The sequence below is a fragment of the Gymnoscopelus microlampas genome (genome assembly GCF_963454915.1).
Source record: "Gymnoscopelus microlampas genome assembly, chromosome: 13".
Lineage (NCBI taxonomy): Eukaryota > Metazoa > Chordata > Actinopteri > Myctophiformes > Myctophidae > Gymnoscopelus > Gymnoscopelus microlampas.
In genome coordinates, this window is record NC_139950.1 from 26,373,892 (window position 1) to 26,389,242 (window position 15,351).

General features: G+C 41.8%; 2 protein-coding genes across 3 annotated transcripts in view; one reads left to right on the forward strand and one right to left on the reverse strand.

Annotated features, from left to right (window-relative positions):
- Window positions 1-2,111: 2,111 nt before the first annotated feature.
- On the reverse strand, window positions 2,112-7,827 carry asrgl1 (asparaginase and isoaspartyl peptidase 1; the record flags this gene model as incomplete). Of its 2 annotated transcripts, none has more annotated exons than XM_084076603.1 (6): window positions 2,112-3,393; window positions 3,714-3,824; window positions 5,414-5,535; window positions 5,709-5,863; window positions 6,736-6,878; window positions 7,641-7,827. In XM_084076603.1, 6 exons carry the CDS (start codon window positions 7,825-7,827, stop codon window positions 3,179-3,181), a joined length of 933 nt encoding a protein of 310 aa, XP_083932729.1. In that variant the 3' UTR covers window positions 2,112-3,178. The 2 variants fall into 2 exon arrangements, with proteins under 2 accessions (XP_083932729.1, XP_083932730.1); XM_084076604.1 differs by having other exon boundaries at window positions 3,308-3,393; window positions 3,644-3,824.
- Window positions 7,828-12,075: 4,248 nt separating this feature from the next.
- rims1a (regulating synaptic membrane exocytosis 1a) overlaps window positions 12,076-15,351 on the forward strand; it is a gene marked incomplete at both ends in the record, with an annotated part of 96,933 nt that continues 93,657 nt past the window's right edge. Inside the window, 1 exon segment of the mRNA XM_084076786.1 lies at window positions 12,076-12,239. Coding sequence (XP_083932912.1) covers window positions 12,076-12,239 — 164 coding nt within the window.

Below are 15,351 nucleotides of genomic sequence, written 5' to 3' on the forward strand. Positions count from 1 at the left end.
ACCCTAAAGGATCCAGTTGAAGATGTAGCCTACTTCGTTTTGTTTTTTTTACTTATTAAAGTAAAAATAAAAAAAATAAAAAAGGATCAATACCGCAATAGAAATACTGTTACAAGTAAAGGTCCTTGCATTCCAAATTTACTTGAGTAAAAGTAGCATACAAAATTATTGGCATCAAAATATACTAAAAGTGGAAGTAGCCTACTCATTGTGCAGAATGTCCCACAAGTTCTTTTCTAAATGTTATATATTAATTTTGTAGAAAATAAAATGAAAAAATAGCAGGTCTACAAGCTCATAATGCATTCCACTTTGTGAGCTTGTAGAGCAGCTATTTTTGAATAGAGGAAGAATTAAGGACTGCAAAGTTACTAATAACTTAAATTTAAAAATAATTGTAGGGGAGTAAAAAGTGCCTCTGATATGTAATAAAGTATTACAACATGGAACCTCAAATTTATACTTAAGTACAGTACTTGATTAAATGTAGGCTACTTACTTTCCACCACTGCATTACATTTGTACACTGTCAGAGTTACAAATAATAACTTACTGTGCAGATCCTCACAGGTGGATTGTATAGCCTATATGGTTTGTTTAGAACACAAACTGAAGCAGTAAACCTGTTAATGCGGTTATTATCTCTCCGGGTCCTAACGCTGTTTACACCCAAAATACAACAAACGTGTTTAGGTTTCAGAGTTTACACTCAAAGCAACATGGAGCTATGTTACCATACCAGCCAGGACCAAGAGTTTACAGTAAACCACAATTTAAAGATCAGATGACAACGTTGCTTTAAAAGCAGACATAGATCACCTACACACTAGGGCAGAAAATAGCAGATCTACATGCTCACAATGCATTGTGTTACATGGGCTTGTAGATCTGCTATCGCCGAATGTTCACCAATTTTTGTTGAATGACGTATAGGGACACTATACTGTACATTTGATTAATTTTACAATGTATATGGTTTCTTTATTATTTTCCAATAGCCTACTTTCAAAGTTTGTTTATAGTTTGTGAAGAGGTTTCATTGTCATAATAAGTATAGGCTTGAGAACCAACGGTTCCAGAGCCATGTGCCCCATAGGGGCAGGAGCCTATCTCCTGTTTCTGTAGTGTGGGGGTGTACTTGCGTGATGTGCAAGTACATCACCCAGCCATGATGTAGAAGTACATCCCCTGGACATGATGGTATGTCACAGGGATTTAACCCCAATCCAGCCCTTGATGCTGAGTGCCAAGCAAGGAGGCATTGGGTCCCATTTTATAGTCTTTGGTATGACCCGGCCGGGGAATTATTGAACCCCCACCTCCCAATCGCAGGGCAGACACTCTAACCACAAGGGCACTGAGCTGGTTCATTGTTATCATATTTATAACTAAATATTTTAATTGATGTATGATCAAAGGTAGCTTATATAGGCTACTTAAAAAATGATTCTTGATTCTCATTCCACCATTATAGAGAAGAGCATCTGATTTCATTCCAAAAAATAAGCTAAATCCTGATTAAAGGTTGGAGACACTGGATTCTGAAAAGCAAAGTAGAGAGTTTGTTCATTTCAAGAATTATAAATCGAATTCCTCTGATGCTACACAGTAAAATACTCAGTGTTCCATTATAACTCATGAGTTAACTGAGAATTGTACTGTGTATGGATTTGCAGGAACACAGGAACTGAACATCATCTATTTTTGTTGTTTTAACCAGCCATGTAGGATGTCCTGTAATATTGAGCATACCTAATCTTATGTTGTGAATCTATATAGGCCAATGACTGACAACAGTGGAAGCCCATGTCACTTGAGTTTTATTTGGGCCAAAGTGTTTAAATATTAGCCTTGCTACTAGTCTGTCTGCCAATCCTCTACTTCAGGTATTATCTCTTGAAAAAGCTTGGCGTCCAGTCGCAGTGTTTAATCAAGTAGCTCCATCTAGTGCACTGATTTGGGTAGTGCATGTAGTAGACACTGGAAAATGAGGTACACAATAGTCATGATAGTATTTATTTTTAGGATTCAAGGATTTTATTTTTATAAAGGCTCAGCTTCAGCATCACATATAATTGACAACATTGTATACACACTGGCTTTGTTTTGGACACAAAGCCAAACAATCAGAGGTGCCAAACAGGCCTGTAAAGTTAGGAAGATTTGGGTTCAAACAGTGTGATGTACTGTATTTTGTTAAAGAAGATGTTAAGTTAAAAAGAAAGCAAGAAAATACATTTCTGGTAAATGTGTCTAAAATTAAATCTCACATTTCCAATACAAAATACAGATTGTGAAAATAAAATGCATTTAAGACATTTTGTTTTAGAAAAAAACATTATAAAGTACGATGAGTCACTCTCGATAAAAGCGTCACCTGGCCTGCTAAATGCCTAAATTGTAGAACCAAAACTAGACCTCGAGATAAAATGTCATCGGTCCTTTTAAAATGTGAAGAATAGTGAGAGATGTAGGCCTATATTAGTGAAAGTGGAACAGTTGAGTGAGAGGAGAGCCTGGTCTGACATAATCAGTGGTTTTAACGCATAATACTTTCAGGTAATGCTAGTTTCCGATCCATTAGGTAGTTATAAATTCACCTGGTGCCCCAGACATAAATTGGTACCTAATAGTTCCTAGCCTAATTATTACTTTCCTAAACCAAAACCCGAACTAGATTACCGAGTTCCTCATCACATGAATGTGTGTGTCTAGGATGCAGAGACAGGCAAAGAAGATAGAGCATCTCTCTATCTCTATATTTCTCGCGTGTAGTGCACACACACACACACACACACACACACACACACAGTGTTGTATTGGTGATTTTGTTAGTGGTACTGGTGGGACGCTATTTAAAAAAAAGTCACGTGCACGTCGCTTAACACCTACACTACAGGTCACACAATGGACAATTGATATGCATCTAGGCTCATTCCTATGTTAATTCATGCTGGTGTGACACCCGGCAGTCGGGAGCCTTTGTAAACTTTGTTGAGGTGTGAATTAAGGGGTTGTTTTAAATCGATGCGTGTGCATGCGCGTGCTCCTGCTCAAAAAAGGGGTTGCACGGCGTGTTACCACATCCCAAGACCAATGCATCCCTTCACACACATACACATACACACAACATAACCTCCCAACACCTGAACACTAAACGTCTCCATCAACTTTCTCCTCAGTGCAGGTCATCGATGTTCTGAGTGAAGCGCTCTCCTTTGTACAGGCCGTAGTAGAGCGTGTCCTTCTGGGCCGCAGCCCAGGACATCTGTTGGCTGGAGAACCGGGCTGCCCAGCTCCCCTGGGGGTCAACCGTCACCACCCCACCCAGACCGGACACCCGTTCCTTCATGTAGGCCAGGCCCAAGTCACTGGCCTCCTCCGCAGAATGACCTGGGTGCAGATGAGAGGTGAATATATGTTTTATATTTTCTCTAATGGAAGCAGTTTGATATTGTCTCTAGTGTAAATAGTAGAGCATTTTGAGTTAGGTTTTATATTGTCAGTGGTCTAGTGTAAATAGTAGAGCATTTTGAGTTAGGTTTTATATTTTCTAGTAGAGCATTTTAAGTTTTCACCTTTCATGTAGGAAAGGCGCTATAAATAAAGTGTCATTATCACATGGAAGGTATGAGGGAATTACTGTCATGGGCATATGGAGAGATGAGGGGGAAGGTGATGATGGCTTGGAAGGAAGGACAGAGAGGAGTGACCTTGCTCCATGTAGAAGAGGATAAGTCTGGCCAGAGTGACCTTCATGATGGCTTCTCCATGTCCAGTAGGAGACACTGCTCCAACCTTGTTATCTGCATAACCCCCACACCCTGCCACACACACACACACACACGCACACACACGCACACACAGTCGCACGCACGCACGCGCACACACACACGCACACGCACACACGCACACACACACACACACACACACACACACACACACGGAAGTCAAGCACAAAATGCATTACTGTAAGGACGATGTTGTATAATGCATACAGTATCACTGCTGCGATGAAAGCGTTTGGGACCGTTTAGTGCCCTTGAGACCTGTGTTGCACATCATACTCTGTTTTAACTCCATCCTCACTAAGGTGAGGATGGAGTTATAACAGCATGCCACAAATGTACATTCATTGACTCTCTGAAGATTCAAGGGTTTCATTCAACAGGGTTCCATACAGAAGGCAAGAAGTATAATCTCAGTTGATTTCCTTTTAGCTTTTTACTGAAGATGGTTTACTGAAGATGGAAATAAGATAATAGATGGCAACGCAATTGCACATCAGCAACACTAGATGACAGTGTCAACAACACTTTATACTGTTAAAGGGGCATGAAACCCAAGGCTGAATTTGTAGTTTGTTTTCCAGTTCAGGTTAGAAACCCACACAGGTGCTTTACAGCTAATCTCATGTTAGTAACACTTTACCTGAACCCACCATCACAAGACTGACATAATCATGTTCTAGACATGTCATGACACCTGTCATGACTTGCAGTGATAGTTTATGACCAATGACATAGTGTCATGTTACAATTAGTATTGTACATGTCATGACAGCTCTCATGGTACAAGTTTACATAAATGTGTCATGTCAAACATCACACCACTAGCAAAAAAGCCTACCTAGTTAGCTGTCTGTTTCCCTTAATGTTTACAGTAGTATTGTTTCTCGGGTCAACAAACAGGAACTTCATAGGGGTTGGAACATTCAGGACAGCAGTGTTTGCAATCATATTTAAAATACCTTAAAATTGTTACTTTTAATCATGAATCATTGTTTTGAAATGGAGTAGTATTCAACTCTAGTTACGTTATTGGTCATCTATAAAGTTGGTCATTTACATCAAGTGTTATATTCTGTCCATAATATCATGGCAATCTGCAGTAGTCATCCATTTACTGATCATGACAAATAAGTAACAGATAATGGTAGAGTGGTGGAGATCAAACTCCACTCATGGTTGATGCCTTCCCATTACAAAACATTACAAAACAAACCATGGCTCTGTACCCTATACACACCTGTGAATGATATTATTCTAGAGAGTATGTAGCCAAATGCTGGACAAGTCTTTGGTTCACACGGCTACATAACATAACATAACATAACATAACATAACTCTAACATAATGCAATATGTATGTGTGTATGCTTTTGTGTGGTGGTTTGTAGCTCTAGACTCCACTGCCAGACATGAACACACACATAAATCCTTCTACGAACCCCTGAGGGTCAATGGTCAGTGTCTCAAAGTAACATTTTTGCATTTTTATGTTATCACTGTTCTTTGACCCCTTTGAATCTTTAGCCAAGATAATAAAATCGTGCAACCTAGCCAGTGATCTTACCGCACTCTTGACATAGATTCTAACTACATACATATGTAGGAACTAAGAGGTATACTGACCTATACAGGCCGTATCGCCCACTCGTCCCTCCATCTTGTTTAGCATACCACCCGTAGAGGTCGCACACGCTATGTTCCCCTCCACATCTACTGCTACCGCTCCCACTGTCCCCATCTTCCCCCTGCATGCACAGCATTCATTTATTGAGAAAATACCTGTTTATTTGTTAATAAAGACAGTGTAGGAAGGAAATTAGACAAACAGAAGAGAAAGAGGTAGGCTTGTATCCACAACACACCATCAACAAGTTGAGTATTTCCTAAAAACATGAATACAGTTGATCATGTATCTCACATTTGGCACTCCACAGGGTTGGCATCTGGGGCCAGGTTCTTTCTCCAGCGCATTCGGGCGTAGTCCGTGATGAGGGACTCTGCTGGTACCTCTGGTACGCACATAGTCCGTGCAAACTGACTGGCACCCTCTGCCGTCAGACACAAATGACTTGTCTGGAACAGAAGGCAAAGGTCACTAATCCCCATTAGAACAACGGTTTCCAGACATGTGTCACAGATGGCCATGTGCATGCAGGTGTCCATTCCACCCAAACACTACACCAAGTAATTTCCCTAATTAACATAACAACTACAGACAGATTAATGAATTAGCTAAATCACCTGTTACTGTATAAGAGAATATGGGCACTGTTGCTCTGCTGCAAGTCCAAGGTACTCTGCTGTTTGCTAAACAGTCTTACGTCTTTATTTTAACAAATCAATGCATTGCAAACTGTTACCTCCCTATTAGCATTATCATGGGATGTGGTGTTCTGTTGGAACGACAACATGCACAATGTTGGCCCTCTGTGGCCAATGATGACTAGACGTTGCCATTAAACTATAGCTTAAAAGCATTCATCTATATTAGTATCATAAACATATTCATAATTAATCAGGATGCATTAAAAGTGTGGATACTAAGACAGGCATTGGATCGTAATCGTATTGCACTGTGTTAATAACCAGGCAATATTGTTATTGTTACATTGGAGCTACGAAATCCATCAACAATCATTGTGTGTTAGAATATATATATATAATTATTATTATTATATAATTATTATTATTTTTATTATTATATCTGTTTATCTCTGTCTATCACTACATGTGCATTTTTATCTATCGGATCACAGGTGAATATTTGGTTTAGGTGTCTGCGTGTGTGTGTGTGTGTGTGTGTGTGTGTGTGTGTGTGTGTGTGTGTGTGTGTGTGTGTGTGTGTGTGTGTGTGTGTGTGTGTGTGTGTGTGTGTGTGTGTGTGTGTGTGTGTGTGTGTGTGTGTGTGTGTGTGTGTGTGTGTGTGTATATGTAACTGCACGTACCTTTTCCATAACCAGGCGTGCTAACTGGATAGGGTTGGCTATGTTGCGTACAGCAGACACAGCTCCACTAGCTAGCGTTCTGCCATCCATGACTATGGCATCCATCTCTACCTCCCCTTTAGAGTTCAACACTGACCCACATCCTGAAGCATGATGGGAAACAGGAAGATACAAATATGGTTTCAGTTTGAAGCATAGCATTGGCATCAAAAGAGAAAAGCATGATCAAACTCATAGAGCAAACTCTTACTTTAGTTCAGATTAGGTTTTAGTCTAAAGGTCTGCAGTGAGCTTAAAGCCACCGATTTGAAGGGGAATTCAAGCCAAATTCAACCTGGACCTTATTTTTCTTGTTCATTGTTTTGGACACACATCTAATCAAATGCTTCAGTTTAGTACGCTGACGATCTATTGGACTCTAAGTAATCGGCAGCCTGCAATGTGTTCTGGTAAGGCAAGTAAATACACCAACAAAGCAATAACTAAATCAACAAAAACATGGAATTTTAAAATCTGGCCATAATGTCCATAATTAAAATATCTTAAAGGCATGCCATAAAGTATTTGTCTTGAACTAGTTTTACTGATTTAATTAATGGCACATATAAATAAAAAAAACATTTCTGTTTTGTAAACAAAAAATGTATGATAAATAACTGACATACATACTGTATTTGATAAGTTCATACAATCCATTTAAAGATCACAATCACAATGCATTGTGAGCTTGTAGAGCTGCTGTTTTTGCTCTTCTTTTTTGGGGGGGATATTAGAAAATGTATGAACATTTTTCAACATGGAAACGATTCTGAGGATTATGCAAAGTAATTGCGATTACCAAATAATTTACATAGGCGATTACTGTATGTAATAACTGTGACAGGCCTATTTTGTCCGTGCTCTACCTGCGTTGAAGGCAGGGTTGTTTTCCAACAGAGTGACTGCTTCTACCACAGCATCCATGGCACTGCCCCCACCCTGGAGGATGGTGTACCCGCCTCGGACGGCCGCCCTCACCCCGGCGCCAGACAAGTCTGCCCTCTCCTTGGGGATCCGTCCCGCCCCTCCATGGACCACCAGCACAGGCAACATGACGGATCAACAAGGATGGAACTGGGGGAGAGGTAACATAGATCAGTCATTGGTTCTCAAACTTTTTCATGTCAAGGACCCCCAAAATGATACGTATTTGGCCCGCGGACCCCCATGTCAAAATATTTTTGTTCCAGGGACCCCCCCAGAAGCAAAGATTTGAGTTACAAATGTTCGCTTTAACAAATATTATATTCAAAGATTTGCAAAAATGTTTGCTTGTATATCTGCTATTTTTGAGTAGCCAAAGAAAAGGTTTAAGTGGTTAAAATGATTGTGATGCGATATTAACACATTTCACTGGGGACCCTCTGGAACCCAGGTCCCCACTTTGAGAAAGAAATTACTTCATAATCATCAATACGTCTAATAAATGCAATCTTGCACCAGTGTTTCAACCAAACCCATCAGTCATATGATGAGAAAAAAAATTATGTTTTTCATTAAAACAACTAATCATCTAGGCCTAACTTTTAAGGCAACATCAATGTGTTTTATGGCTCTAACATGTAATTATAATATGCAGTATTATAGATGAGTATTGACATTGTTATAGCACATGACAGTATAGCCCACTATGTCGTCTATATAGGGAATTCTACGAAATATGAACTGCTAAAAGGTTAAACCCCACACAGCAGGACGACGCAGCTGAAATAACATTTTGCAATAGTAATCTGAATGGAAGGAACCTGAATTCTCAAGTCTCAGCACCTCTATGGATTATGGTCCTGAAAGCATAGATACAGTATTTACCAGCATTAGCTTTACTAGTATAGCTAAACTCTATGTCTATGCTATAGTCAAACCTATGAAGAAGTACTCAGATATTTTACTAAGTAAAAGGAGCAATACCACAATATAAAAATACTCTGTTAAAACTAAAAGTAAAAGGCCCGTGTTCAAAATCTTATTTGAGTAAAAGTACAATCGTATTGGCATCAACATATACTTTAAGTACCAAAAGTAAAAGTACTAAAATGTTTGAAAATGGCAGATCTACAAGCTCACAACGCCTCGCATCAATTTTCAAATAGCCTAGTAACTATTAACTAAAGTTTTCAAATAATTATAGTGAAGTTAAACTGTAAAAGTGTAAAAGTGTTTGCCTCTGAGGTGTATAGTGGAGTAGAAGTAAAAGTATTGAAAATTTGAAATACTCCAGTAAATCAGCACTGACTTCTACTCCACTACATCTCAGAGGCAAATATTGTACTTTTACTCCACTACAATTATTTGAAAACTTAAGTTAATAGTTATAACTAGCAACTTAAGTTTCAAAAAAATTGTATTGCTTGATTAAATAATGTGAGCACTTCTTCCACACCAGTGTGCTGTTCTACTACAGTCAACGGTTGCAAAATGTTGCTTTCACCAGAACTGTAGCCTACTTTCTATGCATGTCTTGACAGTCCGCTACCCTAACGATGTTTTCTATATCATCAGAATGGGCTAAAATGCAAAAGACAAAACAGAAACACAAGGCTTAAATGAGCGGTGTTGCAATAGAAGACGAATGCACTCTAAAGAAAAAAGAGCGAGTTGTTCAGCCTTACCAGAATCATGCGAATGTTCGAGGATCTATTAATGTCCTAACATACAGTCTAGATCCCATACCCTAGAAGATATTCACGCTGCGATTGGCTAGTTGGTTGTCAGGGGGACGAGATCTTAATAATGATAATTTATCTGGAAGACCCCATATAGAGTTATAAAGGGGAATATAATTATGTCCACTAAACTGCAAAGTTAATTCTAGTTTAAATTACCTCTAGTGTGTATACACCTCCCTCTTCTATGGTGAAATTGATGAACATGATTCTTCTTGAATGTAGCCAATCACAACGCGACCATCCCTCCGGGCGATTGGACCAAGACAAAACCACCCTCTGTTATTGGTCATCCAGCACAACGTCAACCATTTACGTCACAGGAAAAGCCTACGAATGTAGTTTCAAACTAAAAGCCCATAACAGTCAAATACATATATTAGACATGATATATGGACCAAGCGAGTTACATACATTACCCATTGTAACGTTATAACTGCCATTGTTATCTACATACTAACACTTAGTAAGCAGCTGCTAGATGTGTAGCAATAGATGTACATACATTCATATACACTGTAGGCTACATGTATAGTTATTGATAGACTGTATTGTGTTCACATTCATTCATGCAGTACAGAGAGGGGCAGCAGCTCACAATTTACCTATTTCATCTTTAATTCTATTTATCTTATTAGCCTACCGGTTACCTCTCCTGTGTTTCACTTTCATTCTAACTAGTATTTCTGCTATGACACCTGAATGAATGAAAGGTTTATCTTCTATAGAGGATATGCGCATGCTTAAAGTGAATGGCACATCGAGTGGCAAAGCGAGTGGCAAAGCAACATGCAAAGTGAGTTTAACATTGTTTAATGTTGTTTAATGCAATCAGATATGACTTTTCTGTTTGGATGCATGGGCTGTCAAGGCCAGAAAGTATATTTTTGACACTCGGTAGGCATTCCTGCATAACTTCCGGGTTTGATGATGATGTCACACGCATATCCTCTATTACCTTAAATAGTCTATGTTTATTTAAATAAATAAATACAAATCTGTAATTACAATGTTGTCTATAATAATCAACTATTACAACATATCGCAAAATACTTGTGTCTACCAGCATACAGGCTCTGGGTTGGTCAGTCAGTCAGTCAGTCAATCAATCAATCAATCAATCAATCAATCAATCGATCAATCAAAACTGAAGTCACAGAAACACAGGAAACATTTCACTACATCAACAACAAAAACTTGTTCGGGGTTTCAGCACCATGGCCAGCGACACGCTGGCCATGGTGCTGAAATCACGAACAATTTAGTTTTTAATGGATGCTGATGATTCATCCAACATATTTGATCTGATCTGAACTACTAGGCTATTACTAATCAACACGCTATAGGCCTACACATCGTTATAGTCAGTGGCGTAAAGTAACTAAGTACATTTACTTAAGTACACTTTTGAGGTATTTTTTACATTAACCACTTCAGCCTTATTTTATTCATAGGCTATTTGAAAATACAGATCTACAAGCTCACAAGGCGTTGCATATATGTGCTATTTCAAACATTTTAGTAGGCTACTTTTACTTTTGGTACTTTAAGTATATTTTGAATACTTTTGTACTTTCACTCAAGTAAGAGTTTGAACACAGGCCACTTCAGGCCTATTTAAACTTTGGCTATTTGAAAATAGCTGATCTACAAGCTCACAATGTTGCAATATGATGCATTGTGAGCTTGTAGATCAGCTATTTTCAAAATATTTGTATACATTTTATACATTTGAAAACTTGTGAAATGGGACATTCTGCATAATGAGTGCTTTCTACTTTTGGTACTTTAAGTACATTTTGATATACCTATACGATACTTTTGTACTTTTACTCAAGTAAATTTTGAATTCCAGACTTTTACTTGTAACAGAGTATTTCTACATTGCAGTATTGATACTTTTACTTGTAAAAAACGGGAGTACTTTTTCCACCACCGCGCGCGCGACAGAGAGGAGCAATGGCGTGCACGTGCCTGCCTCTACGGTGACTGAGCCCCCCATTCTCAAATGAGGGTTTGCGCGCTCCCGCTGCAGAACGCGTGAGCGCGCTGGAAGGGGCTGCGGTCCCATTGACGGCTCCATCTCCCTGACAGCAGCAGCAGCAGCATCAGCAGCAGCAGCGCTGGGAACCAGGGAACCTCCGCCTCGCCCTGCAGACAGCCCACAGCCTCAACCCGGCCGACGAAGAGACCCCCAAAGGCGGCTTAGTCTCTCTCCCGGCCCCCGACGGAAAGCGAGCTCCCCCGCGTATACGCGATCGGAGGTATGGGCTCCCCGTAACTGGAGGTGGTGGTGGAGGGGAGAGGAGGAGGCGGGCGGGCGGGCGGGGGGTGGGGGGAGAAGATAGCGGAGCAGCGAGAGCCGGAGAGGGAGGCGGAGGAGAAGGCGCTGGAACAGGGGAACAGGAACCGAGGCAGCACGACCACTATCACCGGGACCGCCAGCGCCGCTACCGCCGCCGCCCTGGCCGATGCCCTCCGCCGCCTTGCATCACTTGCCCGAGACGCCGCCGCTGCTGCTTATTTGTCCGTGGGCCATCATGTCGTGATCCGTGGGCTCCGCCAGCGGGATTTCTGTCCGTGATCCGAGCCGCCGAGGAGGATAAGGAGAGGAGAGGAGAGGTAGGGGAGAGAGAACATGTCCGCCTCGGTGGGCCCTCGGGGCGGCCCGCGCCCACCCGTCGCGCCGGCCAGCATCCCCGAGCCGGACCTGAGCCATCTGACGGAGGAGGAGAGGAAGATCATCATGGCTGTGCTGGCTCGGCAGCGGGAGGAGGAGGCGAAGGAGGAGGCCATGTTAAAGTAAGAGCTATAGAGAGGAAGAGGGGGTGAGATATGAGAGAGAGAGAGAGAGAGAGAGAGACTGATTGAGATACAGAGTGGGAGACAGAGTGGGAAAGAGAGAGAGACTGAGTGAGCCAGGGCCTGGACCGCTTCCGTTCAGTTAGAGATGATATAGATAGGCTATGGTCCACTTCGCCCTGTCTCGCTGTCCCACCGCTGTTTTGGGTGAACCAAACCAAACGTTTACCTCACAGTTAGTGTGTCTCTCTCTCTCTCTCTCTCTCTCTCTCTCTCTCTCTCTCTCTCTCTCTCTCTGTGTGTGTGTGTGCAGCCTATCCACACGTACCATGGCCCTATACTGTAGTTATACCCCTACGTGCACACGCCTCTCGATAGGCCCATATAGACCACAGTATGTTGTAGCTCCAGGCTGATACAGTTAATATGTATGTACAGGCCTATTGTACCTGGACTGTGTTGTTGCCTGCTCCTCTAGTAGCGCCTGTTTCATTGACAGAAGCAGCTCGCTAGTATATGCAGAGTCAAGGCACGAGCGTGCGTGTGTGTGTGTGTGTGTGTGTGTGTGTGTGTGTGTGTGTGTGTGTGTGAGAGAGAGAGGGGGAGAGATACCCTGAAATCACAGGTGTAACTTGGTTCTTAGAGGATGAGGAGAGGAGGAAGGGGTGTGTCGGTCATTCACGAGACACGCAGCGGCGTCCGCGTCACACTGACTCTGTACTCACTGCATGCTGACGCCCCCCGGACCCCTCATACAGAACAAATAATAGCTTACAAGTCATCATTTCATGTTTTCAACCGCACCCATGTCAGCAATCATCACCATGTGATTAGCCTACTACATGCACCACTGTTTCTCAAACAGTGGTTCGGGACTCGTTTGTGGGTCGCGGACACATTTTCATGGGTCACGAGTCAGTAAATATTCCTTTATTTTTTGTTTCCTACTCTTTTATTTAATTATTATTATTTAAAAATATATATATTTTTTAAATCTAAGAAATCCCATAAATTATAAGAAGTAGTGAAACTAGCTGATCTACAAGCTCTCAATGCCGCGCATTGTGAGCTATTTTCACTATAGTTTGGGTCCTGGGCAAACATCTGATTTCTCTTTTGGGTCTCGAGCTAAAAAGTTTGGGAACCACTGGCCCACACTATGCATATATACGTTGTTTTTCAAATAGTCAACCCAACAGCAGCAGCATGCATGCCGTGTGGAGACTGAGAGCGTCATCGATGATCCCATTCATATATATATATATATCCTGGAGATGCTGCGGGAGATGGATGCCTAATGTTGCCTGTATGGATTTGAGAATGAGCCCCTATATCTTTTGGGAACAGTAAAAAGACAACTCGTGTTATTATGTATAGCTTACTACCATTTCTCTGTGTGCTATATGCATCCCAGCAGCTGTTTGCGTGCGTGTTCTAAGCACTGGGGTGCGGTTGAGAATTTCCCAGCTGTATGTAGGCCAGTGATGTTGCATATATACGCCAGAGACCGCTGTATAGAGCTATAGAAAAAAGGAGAGAAAAAAAGGGGGGAAAAGGACAGGCCTGATAATAGGGTAGAAATAGGTGCCTGTAAATGTCTTTTTGAATGAGGGGCGACTCGTTTTTTGATTTGTGACCCCCCCCCCCCCCCCCCCCCACGTCCCAAGTCTTCTCCTCAACATGTCTGTGATTTGTCATCATGATGAGAGGCGCTGAAATGAAGCCCCCCTCCCTCCACGTTAGGCTGAATTATTCTCCCCCATGACTCCATAAACCAGTGGTTCTCAACCAGCGGTCCGGGGACCACCAGTGGTCCTTGAGGGGGTTCCAGGTGGTCCCCGTGAGCTAAATGATGGAGAGTTGGAAACCAAATGGACTCCTTATTAGATCTTTAACCCTTGAGAGTGTAAAATAGAACCAAATGGAGAATTGGTCCATTGGGTTTCATTTTACGCTCTCAAGAGTTAAATTATTGTTAAACATCTGCATTAGGCTACTTAATTAAATAATTGTTATTTTTGATCAACGTTTGCCTGTTGTCTCTCCTATGGTAGGCTACCACATCAATATACAGCATGGAATTGTGGACAAAACCGTATCCAACGATAACAAACGGTGATGAATCCGTGGCTCAAATGCCGAATAAATAATGGACCGTGATATGAAAAGGGTTGAAAACCACTGCTCTAAACGAAACGCATCGGGTAGATAGACAGCCTATTACGTCAAAGCGCGGAGCTCGTGTCGTGCCTCCCTCTCTCTCTCTCTCTCTCTCTCTCTCTCTCTCTCTCTCTCTCTCTCTCTCTCTCACGTTCTCGCACGGCTCGGATCGGAGCTGCATGGATGGATGGATGGATAGTCCGATATAGCCCGACCCACCTAGCGAAGCGCTCCACAGCTTTACGGTCGCCTTTCTATTTTAAGCCCTCGGTGCGGAGTGATAACCCAGCACTGGAACGGAAGATCGATTCATTGCATCTAAAGAAGGAAATGTCCAATATGTAGCCCAGCCTAAGTGGCCATACATCAACCCCCCCCCCCCCCCCCCACACACACACACACACACACACACCATAATGTATTAGAAGCGCTATGATTCAGTCATGTCATATATAGCCTAACGGCAGTAAATGGCCAGACTGACTGTCAGCAGCACTGCTGTTGCACATATGTGTCTCTAACCTATATTGTCTTTTAGCACCTTTTCTCTTATTATCACCCATATAGACCAGTCAAACTTATAAATGTCCAAGGTCTCCCCTTAACTCTGACAGTATACAAATGGAACCAAATGGACCCGTTAGGGTCCATTTGGTTCCATTTTTATACTGTCAGAGTTACAGACTTGTAAGGGTCAATTTAGACCCCCCCCCCCCCTTTAAAGGAACCCAGAGAATCCTCTTTGAGTTATAGATAGATCCAAGGCAGATACAGTAGCCAAGCAGTGTGTGTGTGTGTGTGTGTGTGTGTGTGTGTGTGTGTGTGTGTGGACATTAGCCCTTTGATCTGTTCCCTTCCCTTCTTTGATTTTCTGAAGCTGCATTGAAGGTGTGTGCACGTCGGGGACATATAGGGTGTAATGCATGCAATGTGAGAAGTGTACTGTGCCTTG